This window comes from Melozone crissalis, unplaced genomic scaffold, assembly GCF_028551555.1.
Source record: "Melozone crissalis strain CALT ecotype California unplaced genomic scaffold, PUWL_Pcris_2 ptg000016l_1, whole genome shotgun sequence".
Taxonomy (NCBI): Eukaryota; Metazoa; Chordata; class Aves; order Passeriformes; family Passerellidae; genus Melozone; species Melozone crissalis.
Genome location: NW_026535794.1, coordinates 26,283,317 through 26,305,358, shown reverse-complemented (window position 1 = coordinate 26,305,358; position 22,042 = coordinate 26,283,317). Strand labels below are relative to the sequence as shown.

The window sequence follows — 22,042 nt, the reverse complement described above, 5'->3', positions numbered from 1 at the left end:
CATTACAAGGACATATCATCATAAATTTCAGTCACCCAAAACCACACAGACATGTTTGATCAGCCTCTCTCTTTTCCACTAGAAAACTTTTCCACTGTTGCCATCCTTCAACCACCACATGTCAAACTTCCACTAGCACTATTTTCTTTATGTGTCTAATCCAGCTTTATTTCAAACTACAACCCTCCCAAGCATTCCCAAAGGCACTGAGGTGGGACCTGAGTGCTTCAAAATTCCTACTCAGCTCCAATTTCCTATCATTCAAACTGATGCTGAGAAGGTCCTTTGGGATCAGAATTATTACATGCGGCATTCACTCAGAACTCCTGGTGTAATGCCATGTACCTGACACATTTCATGCTGTGTAATTTGCAATGGTTCTGTTGCGCTGTCTCATGGTAACATCTTTCCCCTGCCATTCTGTGCCCCATGAGCTGGAAAGACCAACTTCATAAAGCACTGTCAGACATGGACAGGATTTATGTGGCTAAGTAGGTAGCAGGGTGGTGTGGGAACCCAGAACATCCCTCTGGCTGTCCAGGATGTCTGGGACCCCTGCCAGGAGGCTCAGAAGCCCTGACACGGAGCCCAAAACACCTGTGGGTTTGATTGTGACCCATGGAGCAAATTACCAACCTTATATGAAGATCAGCAAGCCACAACAGTTTAAGAAGAATATTAATGAAGTTATCATGGGGTAGAAAAGTAGATTTTAGGGTTTTTGATATGGGGGTTCAGGAGGCAAGATGGAGGGAGCTGGGTGTGTCCAGCCTTTTTCCTTCTTCTTCTTCTTGGCCTCCATCTTTTGCTGTGATGTTGGCACTTACGGATTGGTCTAGAGTAGAAGCTCACTGTCTAACATAGGTGATAGGTATTGGAAAGTCATTGTAAACATTGTATAGGTAGTTTTCAGTATAAAGACATAACACCGCCCTGGGGGAGGCAGTGTGCCTGGAACTGTCCTGCTGGGCGGACCTCAGCAGGGCAGGAGAAAATTTTTTATAGATAAGACGCAATAAACAACCTTGAGACCGAGAACTGAAGAACTCCGACTCCTTCTTCAAGCACCCGGGCTGGGAAAAGAGACTTTTAACAATCTCGGGGTCGCAGCAACCCAGAAAGGCCCCGAGAGGGTGGGTCAAAGCCATCTGCCCTATGAATGCTGAAAGGGAGCCTGGGAATGCCTCCAGCAGTATGAAAGGCAGCTGAAGGGGCAGATGAATTGAGCAGGGAGTTCAGGAGAACAGACTACCAAACACAAGTACACACAAATATTTTAGGGTTACCTAACCCCTAAATTTAGATGGGTTAGCTCTGGTATTTCAGTTGTCTAATGCAGCATATGAATCATGGAGCAATGTCTGCTTTCTCACTGTTTTCCTTGAGCTGAGGATGATGTTCTTAAGTCAAGAGTTGTACTTTTTTCCACCAATCTGAGTCTTTTTAGGTTTTCCTAAAAAGAAATGTGAAGAAATTATCTGCTTTGTTGTAAAACACGAGTACAATAAGACAACTACTGACACATGCTTTATTTCTCTGCTGTACCAGGGACCTCCAGGACCAGCAGGCCCTGCAGGACCAGAAGGACCAAAAGGCGTGGGAGATGCTGGACCAAAGGTATTTGTCCAATGGTAGACCAATGCACCTGACTTGTAAACAAGGTAGACATCTTCCAAAAAATGCATTGGTTAAGAACTACAAATATATGACGAAATGCTGCATTCTCATCTCCCAATTTCATTTCTGTTAGAAGAAAAGCTTGTGATAGACTTTTCTGATGTGACAGAAACTAGTTCTCACTTTATCCTCAGACTGGATATAAATTTGCAGGTTTTCCATACATCTGAAGCCCAGGAAGCTTCTAGATGCTGGTGGAAGTCAGGATCCAACACAAGCACAGTATTGCCTAATAATTATGCCCTTCCTTTCTCTGGCAGAAGTGTGAGGGATGAGGAATGAGTTGGGTTACATGGATGTACTGAGATATCTTTTAAGTTGGATTCCTAAGAGAAGAGTATAAACCTTTATCTAAAATAATTTGGTTTTTTGTTTAGAGACAAAACTCACAAAAATCCCAAACAAACAAAAAAACTGATAAAGGTATTTGAAGTACAACTCTGAAACTCTTCCAAGGTTTTCCATAAGGCACAGAATAGCTAAAGTCTTATTAAACAATAAGCAGTATGTAACTCACCTAAAAAAATCACATAGTAATTGTTATGTTATGAAAAGTTTGGAAAAGACACTTAAGACTAGAATCATACAACAAATTGCTTTAAAATATCCCAGAGTGGTTTTATTAATGATTTCCTCATTGCATATGTGAAATAAGAAACAGGCAGCCTGTTGCAGAAGGAAGCAAAAGAAATATTGCCCAAACAAGTTTTTTCCCAAACAGAAGGAACTTTCAACTTCAGTTCTCTGAACAGGAGAATTTACATTTAAAATAAAATGCAATAACCTCTCAAAAACATCCCCAATAAAGGGAAAATTGAAGGACTTTCATTCTTAGAATGATTTGACTTTACTATTACCACAGGATGGTCCTAATGGCATTGGGATCTGGGAAGCCAGGCTTTATGCTTCTCTTTTGAATTAATGCCTATCAGTACAAGGCATTTCACATCAAGTAATGCAAGAACTAAAAGTGATTTCAGTTATGTTATTCAATATAAATTTACAAAAAATGGCTAAACTAATTAGATTTTTCTGTATGAGACTGTATCTTTCCAAATAGAAATATCAGGTTTGCTATAATGTAGTCTTATAGTACATGATTCTTGATACTACAGAAGAACATTTCACTAAAATCCTAGAATCTTGTATGAAATTATCAAGGCAGATATTGATAAAGCCTTAACTTATGACTTCAGAATGTCTAGGGTATCATTACATCTGAATTGTTCCTTGCTTCCTAAATGCATTCTGCAAAAGGAATTGGAAAGTCACATTATCAAAAAAGATGATCTCCCACTATGATGCCATGGTTGAAGGATTATGAAGTCCAGAAGCGTATATGACAACTTCAGTGGGAATAGAGGGGAGTAATAGAAATAAATTTTAGTTAAATCCAAAATGAAAATAAATAATTTCCTTTTTTTAAGTGAAAGGAAATCACTAGAATAATTACAGTGAAATTTCTCACAGCTGGGAGTTTTGAAGTCAGTGTTTGTGGCTGTGTTTCTGAAAAGTACCACAAACATACAGCTATACAGAAATGTGCTTGGAAAAATCATGGTGCCTGTTTATTACCAGAGATTCAAAAGTGATTCACAAGTCCATTCTGTTCTTACAACCATGAATTAATGTAAGTGCTGGGACAAGAAACTCTTCAGCTGTATAATTATCAGAAAACCTAGATTACGAAAGATGGAAGTACAATATGGAATCATGAAATGCATTGGGGATGAAGGGGTAAAAGGTGTAAAGTAAAAGTAAATATGCCCACTTTTTGCAGTGGTGAACATGGCATCTAATCTTTTTATCATAGTTATTTTTAAATCACTGTAAGTCTTGTGATAACATATATTTTTAATTCAATCATAGGTTAGCTGTTATATAACAGGCCTTGGGATAAGACAGGGAGATTCAGATTAGATATTAGAAAAAAGTTTTTCACTGGTAGGGTGGTCAAGCACTGGGATAGTTTGCCTGGGGAAGTGGTGGAGTCACCATTCCTAGAGGTGTTTAAGAGGTGTCTGGATCTGGCACTGGGTGATGTTGTTCAGTGGTTATGGGGTTACTGTGCTACTGCCAGATTGACATTCAAACTTGATGAAATTGGCTCTGAGTAATGTTAATCATTGCCAGTTGAAGAGAGTTGTTCATATTCCTTTATGAAGACATAAAATCCTTATTTGTTGGTCCTTTCTCCAGCTATGAACAGCATAAAAAGTATCACCATTCCTCAAGATGTGTGGAGTGAATTCTATTCATGGTGCCAGTAAAGGGGGTTTATTGGTAGCATCTTTTTGTAAGGGGATATGATCTGTGTTGTGTTAGTGGAAATTATAAATTAATAATAAATTTGGCAAAAGGCCTGTGGTACTGTGACCCAGATTTGACTAAGTCAAGGTGAAATAGCTGAGACCAGGATGTGAAGTTCTAATAATTTCATTATATTTAATATTACTAATAGCACAATTTAATGTCTAGTAATAGATTCTCTTATCTTAGGCAAAACCAAACTGATAAATAGTTCTCACTATTCTTGTGTTTCCTGACAATTCCAGGTCAGATCAGGGTTGCCATGTAAACTAAAAGTATCTTATTTCCATCAAGTCATCTCTGTTGTCACAAAAATTGTCAGAATTAGGTAGTTTGAATCTAAGGTCCAAGTTACTGGAAAACAGAACCCTGCAGAGTAGCTGTCTTTGCAAGTAGCACAACACAATTAGGGCAAATCATGCTTACACCAAATTTTGTATGACATTTTTTCTTGGATCTACATGTTTTATTTGTGTTATAGTGTGATATTGTCCACCAAACCTGCCTGCTCAGAGTAATGCTCATCTAACACCCTGTCAAGATAATAAAAATTCAAGAGTAAAAAACATCTAGTAAAAAATTCAATTTGTATTTTTTACTTTAAAATAGGTGGGCTTCTTTTTGATGATGCGCTTAGATTGGTGTGTTAGTCACATTGAATGAAAAGTTTGTTGTTCTATGCAGAGTGAGCAGCTGTAGCTTTTGCAGTGTATGAGTGGTGCACCAAAGCAAGCATTACCCAACAAGATGTAACATGTCTTATTTACTTCTCTTTATCCACACCAAACATAGTAAAGAGTGCACTGAAAAAAAAAAGAAACTAAATACATAAACATTTCTTCTAATTCCCTGATTTTTTTTCGCATATTACAGTCAGATTTTTTAATTTTTGCATAACATCTTGGTAGTAAAGGTGCCACAAGGAAAAAGAATTCACTTGAATTGAAAGAATTCCCCTAGAACTTTCATAAAATGGAAAATCTTCTGTTTTTTCAAATGAAATGTAAATGCACTGGCTACCTCTTATACACACCCCCCCCCCCCAAAAAAAAAGAGCAGCAACAATCTCTGCATATAAAAAATGAACATTTATTTGATAAAAGAGGCTCATAAATTTACACACTAGCTAATTTGAAATTCCTTTGAGGATCATTATATAGGAATGTTCCACTCATCTGAATCAAAGCTCTGTTCTCTCTGCTTTCAGAAATGGCTCACATATGTGCACACTGCTAGACAGGAATTTTATGTATCAGAGGTCAAATTCACATGAAAACAAAACTGAAACATGTGGGATGCATTCAGTCTTGGCAGAACCCTATGTTCTCTAGCATTAAAACAGAAGCACATAATGTCAGAATATAATAAAAAATTGATTTAAAAGCACTGTTGCCAGCTAGGAGGTGAGTTACAGACATTGAAGAGCAAGAGCCCAGCACTAGAAATAGAGCAAGTAACTGGATAGCAGAAAGATTATTGAAATCCTTAGCACAGTCCCTCGTGCATGAACATTTGGGGTGGATGCAGTTGCAATATAAACAACTTTTGCAGCTCGGGGCTTGTGTATTTGAACTAAAATGTGGAAAGTAGAGATGCAATACCTTTTTTTAAAATATGTTATTCTTACAAATACTGTTGTATCCATTAACTCTCACTAAAGAGAGTATTGCAGTGTCTGCTGTATGTTTCAGTATCAAATACACATCCTTCACAGTAAATGAGGTATATATATTGGAAAATCCAAGATTTACTTTTCAGTTGACCATTAGGCCATTTAATGGTTTTTTTCTTGAAAAAAGGTACAGAATAGACATTGGAATTCTGCGCTTTACAGTGTCTTGACTCAGCTCTTTTTTTCTTGCTTCAGCAGTGTTTTTCTAGTTCACTGTTTTACTGATGGTGTCAAGCTTGTCTACAAGCACAATGCAGGAAATAAATTAGACCTCATCAAAGAACAGTATTAATCGTTTTTGAAATGAATTCCCTGAAGGACGATTTAGTATGACACTTTAGGAAAAAGAACAGCTCCACTTCACAACTCATAAAGCAAAAGAAAAGTCTTTTTCTTTAAACCAAGAAATACAGAAACTGTGAGGATTACTATAAAGCTCTACAAAAGAGCTTTTCAATGGCACATCTGGTATTAACTAAGCATGTAAGGCTAAAATTCAATCCTTCACCTGCAACGACCCTGTGGAAGACTGTGTTACCCATGGGAGGAAGAGGCCGATGACTTCAGGTCACCCTTAGGCTGTTTTTGGCCAGGGCTGGTCTAAGAGCAGGTTTTAGGTGTACTGGGTACTGGGCCATAAGGAATCATTTATGTTTGGTAACCTCCCATTCAGTTTCCACTACAGCAGCTCACAGGCTGTTTCACAAGCCACAGTATTCCAGGATCTCCTAAAAAGTACCTTTTAATGCAATATCTGTATTTCTTAGCTCTGACATCTCTGACAGATTTCAGAGAGAGGCTTGGACAGGGAAAGCTTTGGCTGCTCTGCACAACTTCTACTCATGAAGAGCTGGTCTACAAACAGCTTAAAATTGTATTGAGGTTGTGGGGACACTGAGAACAAATATTCCTTTGATAATAAGAGGTACTAGGTAGGAAGATGGATACATTGCCAATGTCATGGCTCTGCATTGGCAAGGAAGGTCTGATAAAAATGCCTTAGGTCATCTGAGGGAAAAATTTCCTCCCAGCTGAACATGGCTCTTAGTTTTACCCAATCACCCTGACACAGCAATTTAAAGCTAAGAGCGTCCATATACCATGCCTACGTCCTGACTCAAACTGGCCAGTCTCTAGTGCTTTGGATGAAACAGGAAAGAAATTCGAAAGCTAAATGTTACATCAAGAAGAAGAGCATTATAAACATAGTCTGAGCCTTAGCCTTTGTAATCAGAGTTCCCACCTCTTCAAATCCTTCATACCTGAGCATAGTTTGGGCCCTAGTATGTTTGCATAACTAGAGACTGAACCTTGGGAATTGCACCTAAAAGCAGTCACTATAATGACTGCACACATTCTTCCCAGAATGTAAAGAAAAGCAGTGAAAGATTCTGGTTTTTTTTCCTTTTTAATCTGTTTGATGTGCTGTTTCATTTCACCTACCACAACTCAAGTGACATCTGTGATTTATGATTTATACTTGCACCTCTGTCCTAGATCGAATGCTCCCTCTGCAGGCACAACCCTTTCTACAGCTTTTCCAAGCGCAAAAATAAGTACAATTAAGAGTTTGTATAACGATTTCTTTTTAATTTTGTCAAGAAATACCATTTCTTCTGCTTTGTTTTTAATATATTGGATGATCAACAGCTTCTCAGTGCATTTCTTTATTTGCACTTGCCTGCAGAGGAAGAGGTTTAGGAATATCAAGCTACACACAAATCAGAATAACCTGCTTCTCTAATTTATTAGTTATAGGCTACTTTTTTCTTTTCAAGGAATGGATGGAACTTTTCTAGTAATCATGTGTTGAATGTGTGCCTATTCCCTCACTTGTACAACCACGGTCTGAGGAAAACAAAACTGCCTCATGTGTCCCTGTGCATTCCCTTTATCACTGATGTCCCCTGGTTCCCCACCTCCTTTGCTGGGTTTGTCTGCAGCACGAGGGGCAGCACCAGGCTCTCTGTTACCCTCATTTTCTCCTTACCAGAGGGCTGCTGCCTTTCTCTGCCTGATGGTTGAGGGATGAGTTCGCTCTGGATTTTCTTAGTTCTTCAGTAATAGCATAAATTGACAATGTCAAAAAGTTGTCTCCATTAGCTAGCCTCCAGCTATCACCAAAACTGTTGAAAGTTAATATGGTGAAGGCCTGTACATTTCTGATCATTTTGGCTGAAATCAACCAATGAGTTCAAAATACTCTGGAAGAAAAAAAGAGAATGAACACAGACAAGCAGAAGCCCAGGCAGACTATATAACCTAAGCTTTATTTCCTTCAGAAGTCAAGCTAAATGTATGTACATTAGGGCTTTTATTAAAAAAGAAAGGGTGCTATAATCTACATCGATGCTATTAAAATTCATTCTGTTTGCATAAATGCCTAAATTGTACAGTTCTGGAAGTGATGAATTTCTCTAGTGTCAGAACAAGCACAGTATCAGTTAAGAGCATCATGATCATGGTTCCACTAGTAAGCTTCCTGTCCATCCTGCATCCTGCTAATGTGATCACTGCAAAATATGATGGGAAAACAGTGATGTTTCCAAATGGGTTTGCTTGCACTTTTTGTTTGTTTGTTTGTTTTGGGTTTTTAAAAACTGATAAGTAGAGTCCTAACTCTGTTGGGGACTTTGATTGCATGGATTGCTAGGGAAATAATATTCTTCACCTAGAGCTCAAATTATGTGGGTGCCTGTATTTTGCTTTTTTTTAATGCCTATCTATAAAGCAGCTGTTTATTTATGTAGCATTTGTTTGGCTTGTTTTTTAAACTCAGTGGTTTGACTGTTTCGTAAGTGGATGGCAGATGTAACATTTGCTAGGTGATGACTGACATTTCTGTGACTATTTGCAGGGAGACCATGGAATCAAAGGTGATCCTGGGCCCCCAGGACCTCCAGGATGGGGACACATGGGTCCCAAGGTTGGTATGATGCCATGTTGAAGTTTTTTGTGCTCTTTTGTGATGCTGGCAGCCAGACCCTGATCTCTCAGGTGCCAAAAAATCTTCATCAGTTATTGATTTACATTGGTGCAGCTTCAGGAGAAATCAAGCATGTAAACATGGTCACTAACCATACACTTCTAGCAACTGGATTAGGAAGAATACTAATGGGATGAAAATTGCATTTGCAGCTAAACTTTATGAGATTACATCTGGAGATTGAACAGAGCTATCAGAATGGTAAATTAGCTAAATGATGCATTTCTTCTGCTTGTATCTATCCTGTTTCCAAGATATTATTTTGTGCTGGAAAATACATTAAATGTGAATTTTATGTTTGCAATTTTTGCTCAATCAAATTTAATCCAATTTATTTTGTCATTAAAACCATTAGGAAAGAAATACGAAAACAAAAAGTTAATTCTATAAGCAACCAGCATGCAACATCTGGGCAATTTTTTCTCCCTTCACTAAAGTGATTTATAATTTTAAAAAGACATACTGATAAGAAAAGAAATTCAGTACTTGCCTGGGTTTCTTTATTACAGGTTTCTCTATAAATTTTTTTTACAAAGGCAATAAGGAGAAACATTGTGTATATTTTCCCACTTTCTGATAGTTTAAGATACGCCTTTGTAACTTTTTGCATAGTAGCAGAGAGTAACAGAACCCTCCAGTGCCATTTTGTATAAACTAGTATCTGAATGAAGAAACACTGCTATTACCAACTGCGGATATGCCATAAACAACCGGGCATGAATACTTTTAAATCAGGATGGGTCTGATTTTACCTTGCTTTCTGAAAGCTGCAACAATTTCAATACCTTGGTAAATCATACTGACAAGACCTGTTTGAAAAGAGTAAGTTTGGACTGAGTGTCAAAATCCTAGTGTGACACTATGTGCTCTTTGCACAAAGCCTGTGAGAAGGAAAAAATGTGAGGGGAATTCTCTGTGGGGAAACAATGTTTTGTTTTCAAGAGTGAGGATGTGTGTGTAGTCCCTCTCCTATGAGGAAAGGCTGAGAGAACTGGGATTGTTCATCTGGCCAAAGAGAAGGCTTTGTGGTTGAGATGATCCATATATATATATGCATATGTATATGTATATGTATACGTGTGTGTATATATATATATGTGTGTGTGTGTGTGTGTGTATGTATATATATATATGTATATAGAGAGAGAGTATTTTTTGCAAGAGGTTTTGTGAAAACTTGTAACAAACTTTTTGTCTCCAGAGATGATAATGATGACTTTTCGAACATCACTAACATCTAGAAGTTAAATGTTTATATCTATAAATTTATATTTCATGATGACCAAGGTTTCTTGTTCTTCTGCCTAAATATTCAACATATACAAAATCTAGGTAATATACATACCACTGAATGATTTCCACTTACTGTAGTGGAGCACAGTAATTATTTATTATAAGGCAGTAATCAAAAGTTCAACCTGAGTTTGACAGAAACTTTTATGAAGTGTGCTCAAATTTTGAAAAGTTTTTCAATTAAAAATAATTTTTTTAAAAAAGGAAAATCAATCATTTAATTTTGATGTAATCAGAAAGATATACTTTACTTGGTCACTTTGAAATGTTAGATTAGCCTGCCTGCAAACACACGGGCTCTGCCTGACTTTGACTGTTGATACAAATCAGCACATCCTGCTTTGGCTTGTCTCTCGTCCCTTCCCACTTAGGATTTTCTGAATGACTGGTGCTCCTAGAAACTCTGGCACCTCAGGGGCTTGGCATATGCCCATAGTGCCAAAGAACTAGCTAAAATACCTGGCAGATTTACTTACACTACGTTTTGCAGCTCTGGTCCTTTGTGCCTCTGCTGTTGTGCCTCTCTTTTGTGACTACATGAGGCTGTTCTGTTAACATGGTTTCTGTTGTCTTCTATGCAGGGAAAAATGAGGAAAATATCACTCTGTGCCATGAGTAAATTTTATTCTTTGATTATTTTAAAATTAATTGTTCCTTTGCTTTCCTGAGAATTTGCCAAGGATAATTGCTAAGACCCCCAGTGAAGAGAAGAATCAGACCCAGAATCCTTGACCGGGTTTTACTTCTTTTGCTTGCAGTGACTTTGGGATTATTTCCTTAGTGTTACCAGGAGTTTACCTCCCAATCGTTCTTTTTTTGCTTTTTTTTGCTGACTGTTACAGGGTATTATGGGACGTGATGGCTTGCCTGGTCCTCCTGGCCCCCCTGGCATCAGCATACAAGGAGACAAGGTAATTCATGCTAATGTGATATCTGTTCATTTTCTTCTCAAACTGTTTCTTAAAGAGATTCACTATCTTCTTTCTGTCTTTGCCACCAAATCAGTGAACTCCTGGAAATATTAATTTTACACTTAATTTTTGTATTCATAAGATATGCAATATTTTCTTTATTTGCTGGATTTTCAGTATTGTTTGCATCCAATTGCTCTCCTATTGTTCTTGTAATGAAAAATCTATTTAACCCGGAGACAAAAGGTTTATCTCTGCCACATCTTATTGATTTACTTAGATCCATAGTTTTCTCTGGGTTGCACTTGTAAAAGGCAGTAACAGAGACCTATTGTGACAAAGTAAGTTAAACACATGTAGGAATAAAAATGAAATTAGGCAGTCGCCCACATACTCTTAATTGGGTTTTTAGTCACCCAGTTCCAGCCACAAGTTGTCTTCTTAAAAGGAGAAATACAAACATATTCTGAGCATTCAATAGTTAAATTGCCTTGTCATATATGCATGGAAAAATTTATTAAAGCTGGATGCTCCAATGGAGAACAACCCAAATTTCTCCAATTTTCATTAAATCAATGTGCTTAAAATTGAGCATATGATTGAATATTTCCCTTGATCAAGAGTATTGTGCTCAGGTCTCCAACTCTAAGTGGTCAACCACCAGTGATTCAGTAAAAGGGTCAATGTTCTAGTTTGGTTAGAAAAGGTGCCTCTTCATACTGTGATTTTGGCTGTAGATACTAAAAACATCAGAGAATTCAGTGGCAAAAAGGTCTTCAGTGGAAAACAGTGACATTCTGAAACAAAAAACCAAATTTATGAAAATGTATATTGTTTGCAAAAAGATTCAGAGGATAATCTTTCTTTGGTCCATTGTGGAATTATTTCATACAAGCTTTACCAGAAAAGCACAGATTCCTTCAGAATTTATTTTGTTCATGACTTGCCAGTTCACTGACACACCATCAAACAAAGGCATGTTTCTAATACAAGGCTGTGAAATTTAGGGATGTTGGAAAGTAATGTGTCCTGTTTATGAAATGTCTTTGGGTTTGAAAACAAAACTGTAATGATATGGTGGATCAAACTCAGTTCCTGTTGTTTCTGTAGTATTCCATGGCTTGTGTGGGTATGATCAGTCTTGCCATTTCTATTTTCTAAACAATTGCCTTTAAAAATTGTAATTATTTTTATATAATTCTTAGGAATGTTATATAAAAATATGTAATTATTTTTATATAATTCTTATTTCTGAGCGACTTTTGCAACTGTCTTGCTCTGGTAGTGCCAGTTTGCTCCACACACTAATGCTTGTTGACTTCTGTCTGTCTATTTTATCCTTCTATTTCTTCACATATCAAACTTCATTCTTTTTGGCCACTCATGATCAGATTAAAGTTACTCTACTACTGCACTTTAGCTACCAATATCACTCAAGTATTTTTTTTATATAAAGAGAGAGATCTCAGTCTGTATATGGTAAGAATGGCATGCCAAAAATGAGTTGGTTTTCAAGTTACTTTATGTTGACAGCTATATTCACAGATTTTTTTTTTAATGCTTGGTTCCCTTTCAAAACCACAGTCTAGACATTCTTAGATCTGCACTCAGTTCATTTTGGTAATACTGGTGGTCAGGTTTGAATTTATTATGTACATGAATTAAACTGTCAAAGCCATAAATATTTTTAAATAGCTTCTTGGGTTTTACTCAGTTATAGAGTCTATGATAAACCCTTCTAATGTTGATTGATACTTGTTGCACAAGTAGAGGAAGGAGGATTTGATTCTGTGGTTGATGTTTTAAAGGATGAAACTCACATGTATGCTTGTGAGAAATGTCAGCTGTCTGGGTATGAGTTTACTTAGAACAGTAGGACCCATTCAGGTTTCATTGCCTGAACACCATCATAACAATGTCAAATGGACAGTAACAAATGGCAGCAAGAAATCTACCATTTTGTTGGGTCTGACATTTATTACTACTGAAGGACCACTGGAATACACAGCATATCCTCATTTTGGTTCATATGTATGTGCTCTGCAGAGGAGTTAATCAGGAAGCTGTGGGTGACCCGAGTGGAAAGGAGAGACTGTCCCAGTGCTGAACAGCGAGGCTTGAAACAAACTGGCACACTGTTTCAGTGTGTTTAGAAGCCATTTGCATTAATACCTAAATCAGGGCCCTGAGAAGCACAACCCTGCTAAAAAGTGACTTAAAGGAAATTAGATTAAATAGCCACTGTGAGTTCCTGTAACAGTGCAAAATAAATTGCCTTGTGCATCCCATCACCTTAGGAGTATTTCCTATTTACAGGAAATCCCCCTAGTGGATCAGCTATGGAATTTAATACACCCACTGTTTTTCAGTCTACCTAATACTGTCTGAAGTGCTGCTGCTGTGAGAAACTGGGGAGAGAGGAAGTTCTGCTTCCAGAGGCAAGAGGCTACTGGTTAGCAGGTCAGGGATAGGTAGCCCTGGTGGCAAGCAGAGCATTTCACTCCCCAATTTGGGGCCAGTGGACCAAGAGATACTCGCAGGGCAAGGCTGTGAAAGCAGTGCTCCAGTGCAAGCAGAAGCTGGCATCTCAGCAGGATCTCTGTCAGATCTGGAATCTGAGCAGGGAAAACCATCCATGGACATGACTTGTTGTGCACTGTGTGTTTGAGGAGCTGCTTCTCATTACCTAACTCCTGCTGAATTCCCAGCTCATGGGAGCCAGGAGCCCTCGGTACAAGGAAGAGAAGGTTGGCTAAGTGTGCTGTTTTTTCTTTGCCTGCAGAAATCCATAAACCCCTATCCAGGACAGCAGGAATAGTCAGTGATCAGTCCTGCTGCACTGGTGCACCTTAGGTGAAGGCTGGAAATACTTGGAAACCCTTTGCATTTCTCTGTCTGTTATGAGCAATATGACCCCTTTAGACCCATTTGTGAGCACCAATACAAGCATTAAAAAAGAGATTATAGCAAGAAGATCATAGTTAGGTTTGATACATGTGGTAACTGCTCCTGATCTCATTGATGTTCTCTGGAACTGGTTTTGGTATCTTCACCAGGCACTGCTGTTATGTGAATTACGTATGTAATGTGAATTTTGGTGAATCATTTATGTACCAAGAAATATAATCACTTCTAGCTGTGTTTAAAATGCATACAGCAGTTGATCTGTAAAAAAATATTTGTGTTACCCTATTAAATAAAGCAAGAAAGTTTCTGGAAACCAGAACCTATGAAGAATTTTCTGTGTATATATAACAACTGTGTTTTATAACATTGTGGGCCCACACATGGATGTGCTTTTTGAGTCTAAGTACATGCAGCAGGGTATGTGTAGCAATCCTTATAAACAATTTTGAGCTTTGTAACTGGCCAGATACTGTCTTTTGAATTATCAGCAGAAAGGTGTTCTGCTTTCCACACTGTGAATAGTAGAGATGTCTTCTCATTTACTTAAGATCAGAAAAAAGAGTCTGCCCTGGAGAGGTCATGAATGGGTATTTCTAGAGAAAATTTGGTTTGGACCACATTTTACTGCTTCTAGACAGGATGAGCCTCTGAAAAGTTACTTTTGTCTTTCATCTCTTTCAGTGGAATGGCAAATTTTCATTTAATTAATCAGGAATATATTCTTCATTATATACTTTTCTTATTGTATGTTCTGAATAATAGCCAATTGCTTATTTCTCCAACCTTAGACCACTTTTGTTTTGAAAATTGTGTGCTTCATCACATAGTACAAATGTCTAAAAGTGAATAGAAACAGCATAGATTTTACATTAATTTTCAGTTAAACTTGAGTTTCACATTTTGTTCAGGGAGAAAAAGGAAGTAAAGGTTTTCCTGGACCAAAGGGATCAGTAGGAACTGGCCTCCCTGGACGAAAGGTAAATCCTAGGTTTGCAGTAAGGAAAGAGAAGGGGGTTTTCTTCCTTTATTGGTTATTTGGTGTGACAGATCTCAAGAGAAACAGAAGACAAAGACCTTACCTTATAGGGCTAGTATGGTAAGTACCTACTACTCATTGTCAGCTTTGAAGTCTGTGAAAATCCTAATGGTCATTAAGGATCAGATTACAAAGTAGGATCTAGAATGAAGTTATCCCCATTGGCAGGAGAATAATTCTAAGTTATTAAAATTATGTATTCATTTATTTTTCATATTTTTCAGGTATTAAAAAATGCCCTTTTATTTGCCAGGCTCTGACAAAAAAAAAAAAAAAGGAAGGAATTGCTTTATGATTAACATCATTTAAGGGCTTTGCTTTACTTGACTTGGTTTTTTCTACAATGATTGAAGCCCAAGCTTGAGTCTTTCCTTACTGAATAACTTCCTGGTTGTTATAAAAATTGTGAGAATTTCCTACACTTAGCTATTCACATCTAGCAGCTTGGGAGCTTTCATGTGAATATCAAGCTCTTTCACACAGATTCGAATTCCTGCCTCCTAGTTTTATTTTCACTCACATTCCAAATGCCACATTTTAATAATGATAACTGGAATGTTTTCATGAATTGTCATATTCATCTTGTATATTGACTAATCTTTGTGACCCAATGTAAATCTCTCCAAATACTCACTTTTTGTTTGCTATTAATATAGCAGACTTGACACAGATGATAAGGAATGGTTTAGTTCAGCAGGAATTTTGTATATGTACAAAAGATCAGATCTTAGTATATTTAAGTGTAAGAACTGTAACAGAGGAGTTTGCTGTGCGATTCCATTGGTTGGGCAATAATGAGGAATAACATCAAAATGGACAGTAATCTAGATAAATTCATAAGATTTAAAATTTCAAGTGAAATGTAAGCTGGTTAGTAATTTCCAGAGAAAAGTAAAAAATCTGTCCTGGACAATCTTCTTCTTGAAAAAAGGGTGTAATTTAGAAGTTTAATATTATTTATGATGTTTCATACCTGCATTGTGTGACAATTGTCTTATAATGCAGAACCCACTCACTTTTTGGAAGTCAAAAGGTCCAGTCAGTTGAGGGAAAAATTGTAAATTTGCTTCTAAATGTGAATCATTGTATTTTCCAATGGATTTAGCAGCCCAAGCATGCCTCTTCATTTCTCCTTAGAAAGCTCACAGGTTTTTGTTTGGTTTTTATGCAGAGGTGGAGTGAGTTTTGTCACAGTGGCTGATCTGAGGCAGTTATCTCTCCTTAAGTATGAATTAGCATAGGTCCAGTATAAACATTGTTTTAGACTTCAAGAAAATCAAAGAGCAGCAAACATTATATATTCTTTGCATACAGATGTCTTTACTCCCCCTCCAGAACTAGGGTAATTTTTCACAGAAATTTCTTAAAGATGCTTTTACTGCCCATTTTTGTTTATCTGAGAGCCTGCTTTCAAATATTCTCCTTGTAATACATACAGCAGAAATTATTAATTAAAAGAACAACCAAAAGAGCCAGAAAATTTATCTTTAAAGCTCATTGAACCTTACTTCCAGCTCTGACAATCAACAAAACTGGAGCTATGACTGTATTTAATACAGTTGTTTTCCATTAGGGAGACTATGGAGATAAAGGTGATACAGGGAGCAAAGGTGCCAAAGGAGAGATTGGAGACCCAGGCCCTCCAGGGCCAAAGGTAAAGCACATTTTCATGTTACTTAAATTTACAGAGTAGAAACTAGGCAAATTTGGCTTTTGTTAAATATCTCACTCTACACATTTCTAGGGATCTGGGGGAAGAAAAGGTGAACCTGGTCTTTCGGTAAGTAGATAAATAAATTATTTGAAGCAATAGCAGTTTATCTGGGAAAATTATTTAAAGGCTATGTGGTCTTACACAAGGCTGTTTATGAAATATTACACTGTCTGCATTTTTGTAAATAAATAAATTTTTCAGCATTCTTAACACTAGAACACAAAACAAATGAATACTCTTTTTCAGAGAGAAGATGTCATCAGACTTATCCATGAAATATGTGGTAAGCATTCCAGTATGGAAAAAAATGTAGTTCTAATAAAACACAGTGATTTATATTGACCAAATGGGTTTTTCATCTGCATGTTTGTGTGTCAGGATACCACTGATATGAAAACAATGCTCACTATGTTGCCAGAACTATACCTGAAGTAATTTGGTCCAGATCTGTTTCTGTGCTCAGTACCAATAACTAGAAATTGATTCATTAATTGAGCTTTAACTGACTAAATCTGATATGTGAGTCCAATTCATTTTTTGAAGGTTGTCTCTCATAAAATGTCTTAAATGGTTATTCTTTCAGGTTGTGGTATCAAATGTAAAACAACACCACTGGAACTAGTATTCGTCATTGACAGCTCAGAAAGTGTTGGGCCAGAAAACTTCAAAATTATCAAAACCTTTATGAAAACATTCATTGACAAGGTTTCGGCCAACCACGCCACAACCCGCATTGGCATTATCAACTTCAGCCACAGAGTGGACCTGGTGTCTACTCTGAAGCAATACACCAGCAAGGAGCACCTGAAATCAGCTGTTGACGAGATGCCCTACCTGGGAGAAGGCACGTACACAGCCTCTGCCATCCAGGAAGCCATCCACCTGTTCCAGGCAGCGCGCCCAGCCGTCAGGAAGGTGGCTGTTGTCATAACGGATGGACAGGCGGACAATCGGGATAAAGTACGGCTGGACACCATCGTAAGAGAGGCCCACGCTACAAATATTGAGATTTTTGTCATTGGGATTGTACAAAGGACTGATCCTCATTTTGATGACTTCCTGAAAGAAATGCAGCTCATTGCAACAGACCCTGATGAAGAACATGTTTATCAGATAGACGACTTCGTAACGCTTTCAGGTAAAAGAAACTATTTCAGTAAGAGGAAGCTGGAAAGAATGTTTGGCCTCTCCCATGGCAGCTTTTTTTTCTCTTTTGGATAAAGCTCACTCTTGTTTCACATCATCTTTGGCCAAATGAAACCTTTGCCAAATTTTTTACCTCTTGCAGAGGCAAGAAACCACAATTAACATCAGTTTTCTAAGCCCAGGTCCTCTTTGGGGTACTCCTCTTCTGTGAGAGATTGCATAAGCCTTGCTTCACAGTCCTTTTGTGCTTGGCCAGAGTTTCGTCCTGGAGAGATGCAGGTTTCCTTCCACTTTGGTGTAACACCTCAAACTCCCTCTCTCTCTCTTTCTTTTGAGTTTTGTGAGTCTTGGAATCCCTCCACTTTCTCTTGCAAGGACCTTTTTTTTTTTTTTCTTTTTCTGAAAGCCATAAGGAAACCTGTGCTTTCACCCTAGTTTCAGGGAAAAAAATGTATGTGTCTTGAAAAATATCTGTGGCTATGGGTGAAACCAGGAGAAAATCCAGAGGAAATCTATAATGACCCATAAAAAAAAAGGTACATTGATCTAGACTAACTGTAGACCAGCCTATACTTTTCCTGAGCATCAACTTATTTTGCTATGCTGAGATTGTAAATGAAGTTAAGTCTGGACTGAAGACATTGACAAAAATCTAAGCTCTGGTCTCGTTCCCACTGGGATTAAATTTAAGTCCTTGACTCAGACTCCAGCATTCAACATAAAAATATTCCCAGTCCCTGGTATTTTTTGGTTTTACAAATAAGTAGAAAACTGTTGCCCAGTTTTTCTTTTTCTTTCTTATGTGTAAACCCTTCCTTTCATTCACCCTCATTTTTTTAACTGTTATTCTCTTTTCTGCTATGACTTCTACTTCTTAGAGGTACTTGGTATTTTTATCTGTTTTTTCTTAAAAGAACAACATGGCACTAAAATAAAATAATTTAGAGACTGTGTTACTTCATTACTTATCATTTGCGTTTTGACATAACTACAGAAGATGGTCTTTCACAAGTCACTGTAATTAAAACTTTAGGACTAATACTGCACTAAAACCTTGTTCTAAATCATTGTGACTTCTTTTCATTACCCTTTAAAAATGTCATTATTTCATTAATCTTTTCAGTTCTTGAAAATAAACTGATCACAAAAATCTGTGAGAACGAGTCTGCAGTGTACACCAGATATTACAATATTTTATCTCCTTCTCCAAGTCCGGAACCTGAAATTGCCAGGAAAGATGCTAATAGCCTGTTACCTAAAACAACCACTTCAAAGACTGATATACTTCCTACAGAAGGATCTAGTAACCCAGTGAGTAAACTAGTAGCAGTCATGAAATGTTTTTAAAATATGTGTTTTAATTTGAATTTGAATATTTTGCCATCTTTATTCACATTTCAATATGCAAATAACGTGTCATTTGACTAGACCAAAGTGTTTGAAAAAAACTTTTCAAGTTAGAGTGAATTTATTTGTTGAGAACAAATGTTTACAAAAGAAATAAGGCAAGGCTGCCTCTTGGTTGCAATAAATGATGAGAGTCCTCACATTTTTTTGTAGGTCTTATTAATCTTAGAAGTGAGTTAAAACTCTTAAATTTCTATTGTGGCAGGTGCACAGTAGATAAGACATTTATTTATATGCAAGCTGATTAGATTAGTTAGTACAATCCTTCTTGTCATGGTCAGACACTTTCCAGGTTGTTCCCAGCCATATTTCTAAGTCATTAATCTTTTGGTGTTCTTTCACTTTCCACATTGGGCTGTACTTCTAGGAGTCCTTATTTGTTACTCTTTGTTCTCCAGCTTTAAATTTCTCCTGACCTGCATTGAGGTTCTTCTCTCTAAAACAGTGCTGCTGCACAGACAGACAGGACAGGAGAGCTTTGATGCAATAGATGATATTTTCTGCAGGTGTGGATCACCTTAGCTCCCTTATTAGGTGTCTGGTATTTTTTCAGCCACTGTTGGAGCATCAGATTAGGATATTTGTCAACTCCTTAGGACATTTTTATTGCTTTGCCTAAAATAGTCAAGAAAAACTTAGAGCTTTACAAAATGAGCTTTGCTTGCCCTTATAACCAGATGGATAAACTGTTTAAAATATATGACATACAAACCTGTGTAGCTGCATGGAATGGATATAGCAGACCATGATACTGGTATTCAAATATTAATTGAATACAGATTACAGGTAATTAAATATTAGTGTCTTCCTGTGGAGGAGCCAATGGATTATCCACTATTAATCCTTGTAGTATTGTTTATATAATATCATTCATAATTAAACAGTTCACTTTCAAAATCTAGGTTAATTTCCAAGAATAAGAGCTCCTTTGCTAAGTGTGATTAATTTAGGTTTTGGTCTTATAATATATCTAGACAGATCTGTGAGACACTGAGGGTCAGTTTTGACATTCTGTATTTTTAAGAAAAATAAATGTAAACCTAGATAGATGCTGATTTTATAAAACGTGATAAGAATCAGAAAGGATTCTTAGGTAGGTTCATAGATATATCAGATAGGACTAGATGCTCACACACTTGGTTCTGGCTTGCTGTTGTTATGGATAAATCTTCAAACTGTTGAATTACTATCATAAACACAGTCTTTTTGCAGACCTAGAGAAGAAATGCAAAATTCAAAGGACTGGACGAATTGTCTGCATCTTTACATTCCACCTAGACTGAGTTCCAATCACTCTGAAGAGTTTTCTTAAATTGACTTTGTTAGTGGTGGCCTGTAAATGGGAAGATATTGAATAGTATCAAATTCCTTTCTGCTCTCAGTAGGTAATCAATGTCTGATTAAGGCAGTTGTTTGTACTATACTGTACTAGGGACCTTACAAATCTTCTTGAATATACTAAAATATTAGGCAAATCTTTAGATAATAGTTGCCATTTGAAGAGCGGGGTTGACTGCTTAACACTTACTTCTATCAAGGTAAATTCTGAAATTCTAATGATTGGCAACTGGCTGTTAACCAGAAACAGGACAGATTGAAGATGTCAGATCATGCCCAATGAGTGTACTAGATGTTAAGCAGCAGTGACTTACCCAAAAATTCTTCCCATTTTTTGTTTTATTTGTATTGCAGACTAAGTAGTGACTGGAATTTAGCTTAAATTGAATGAATTCAGCTTAGTGGCTAAATCAGAGGCATTACTTTCCCTTTTCATTATGCTCTCATGGTCAGAAAATTATGGCTCCATACTAAATCATCACAGTAACCAATCTGCTTTCCAAAGTGTTTTTTCACATGTTGCTTAGCAAAAGTTTCGTGCATAATTCTATCTTTTTTTATTTTTTTTTTGGTCATAGCATAATGCCCAGACAGAGTTTTAAGATTTTGACTCCTTTTGCAGCATAATCCATCGCGATCCGCACACACTGAACCTCTGCCATCTGCTCAGGACCACAATGTGTCCACCTCTCCTCGCAGTCAATCAATACTTCCCCCAGTTTATAACATATCTGAAATCAGACCCCTGAGCCCAGCTGTCAATCCTTTTGTTGGTGGAACTGCTACTGAAGATCACCAGCCAGCTGCGTGGCAAGCAGAGGTTGCAAGAACCCAGAAAAGTGAGTAATAAATTCTGTCTGCAGGTTCTGGGTAGCAAGTTTGTAACAAAAAAAAAAAAAAAAAAAAGAAGATGAGCAAACCCCATTCCCTCTTCCAATATGATTTAGATTTTATTACATTTTGTATTTCTGGGTGCTCTGTCTACAGACATCACACACAGTCAGAGACAGATTTTTGGACTCAGATGATACCCTTGTTTACCAACTGCATGCAGTCTTGCTTCCAACTAATCGTTTATTTTTTTAGGCCTGTTCAGGTAAGTCATTAATGGAAGTGGAATTTGGCCAGGCACTACAAGAAAGAAAACAAAAGGGGTGCTTTTCTTACTGAAGGAGGCACTTCTAAGATAACATAACTTATTCCCAGAATACAAGCTAACTTTTACTGATGCACTTTCAGATCCAAGGTGCCTGGAACCTATGAAACCAGGAGATTGTTGGAACTATGTGGTGAAATGGTATTATGACAAGGATGGCAATTCTTGTGGCCAGTTCTGGTATGGAGGTTGTGATGGTACCAACAATAGATTTGAAACAGAAAAAGAATGTCGAGAAACCTGTGTTGATTGATGAATAAGTAAGTTGTCTCCTTCTGGTCCTCCCTCAATCACCTTTTTTCTTGCTTATGTGTGATTTTACATTAATCAAAACTCAGTTTTCCTTTTCAACTCATAGCCTGTATTCTGCAATTTCTCGCAGTCATTCGTTTTCTTTACTGTTTTACTATGGTGCTTAACTTTAGAGGGACACAATATTGTCACCAACTCCAACTTTGTCACCTCCCTATTTACTCACTTCTCTAGATC

The 22,042-nt window shown here is 37.3% G+C and overlaps 1 protein-coding gene across 1 annotated transcript in view; it reads left to right on the top strand.

Moving 5' to 3' along the window:
- Positions 1–21,806, top strand: part of COL28A1 (collagen type XXVIII alpha 1 chain) — a 55,748-nt gene extending 33,942 nt beyond the window's left edge. The window contains exons 24-34 of the mRNA XM_054274153.1: positions 1,549–1,617; positions 8,517–8,585; positions 10,781–10,849; positions 14,665–14,733; positions 16,366–16,446; positions 16,537–16,572; positions 16,753–16,789; positions 17,090–17,644; positions 18,776–18,963; positions 21,020–21,236; positions 21,637–21,806. Of these exons, the coding sequence (XP_054130128.1) occupies positions 1,549–1,617; positions 8,517–8,585; positions 10,781–10,849; positions 14,665–14,733; positions 16,366–16,446; positions 16,537–16,572; positions 16,753–16,789; positions 17,090–17,644; positions 18,776–18,963; positions 21,020–21,236; positions 21,637–21,806 (1,560 nt within the window). The remainder of the gene's footprint in view (positions 1–1,548; positions 1,618–8,516; positions 8,586–10,780; positions 10,850–14,664; positions 14,734–16,365; positions 16,447–16,536; positions 16,573–16,752; positions 16,790–17,089; positions 17,645–18,775; positions 18,964–21,019; positions 21,237–21,636) is intronic.
- Positions 21,807–22,042: the final 236 nt, after the last annotated feature.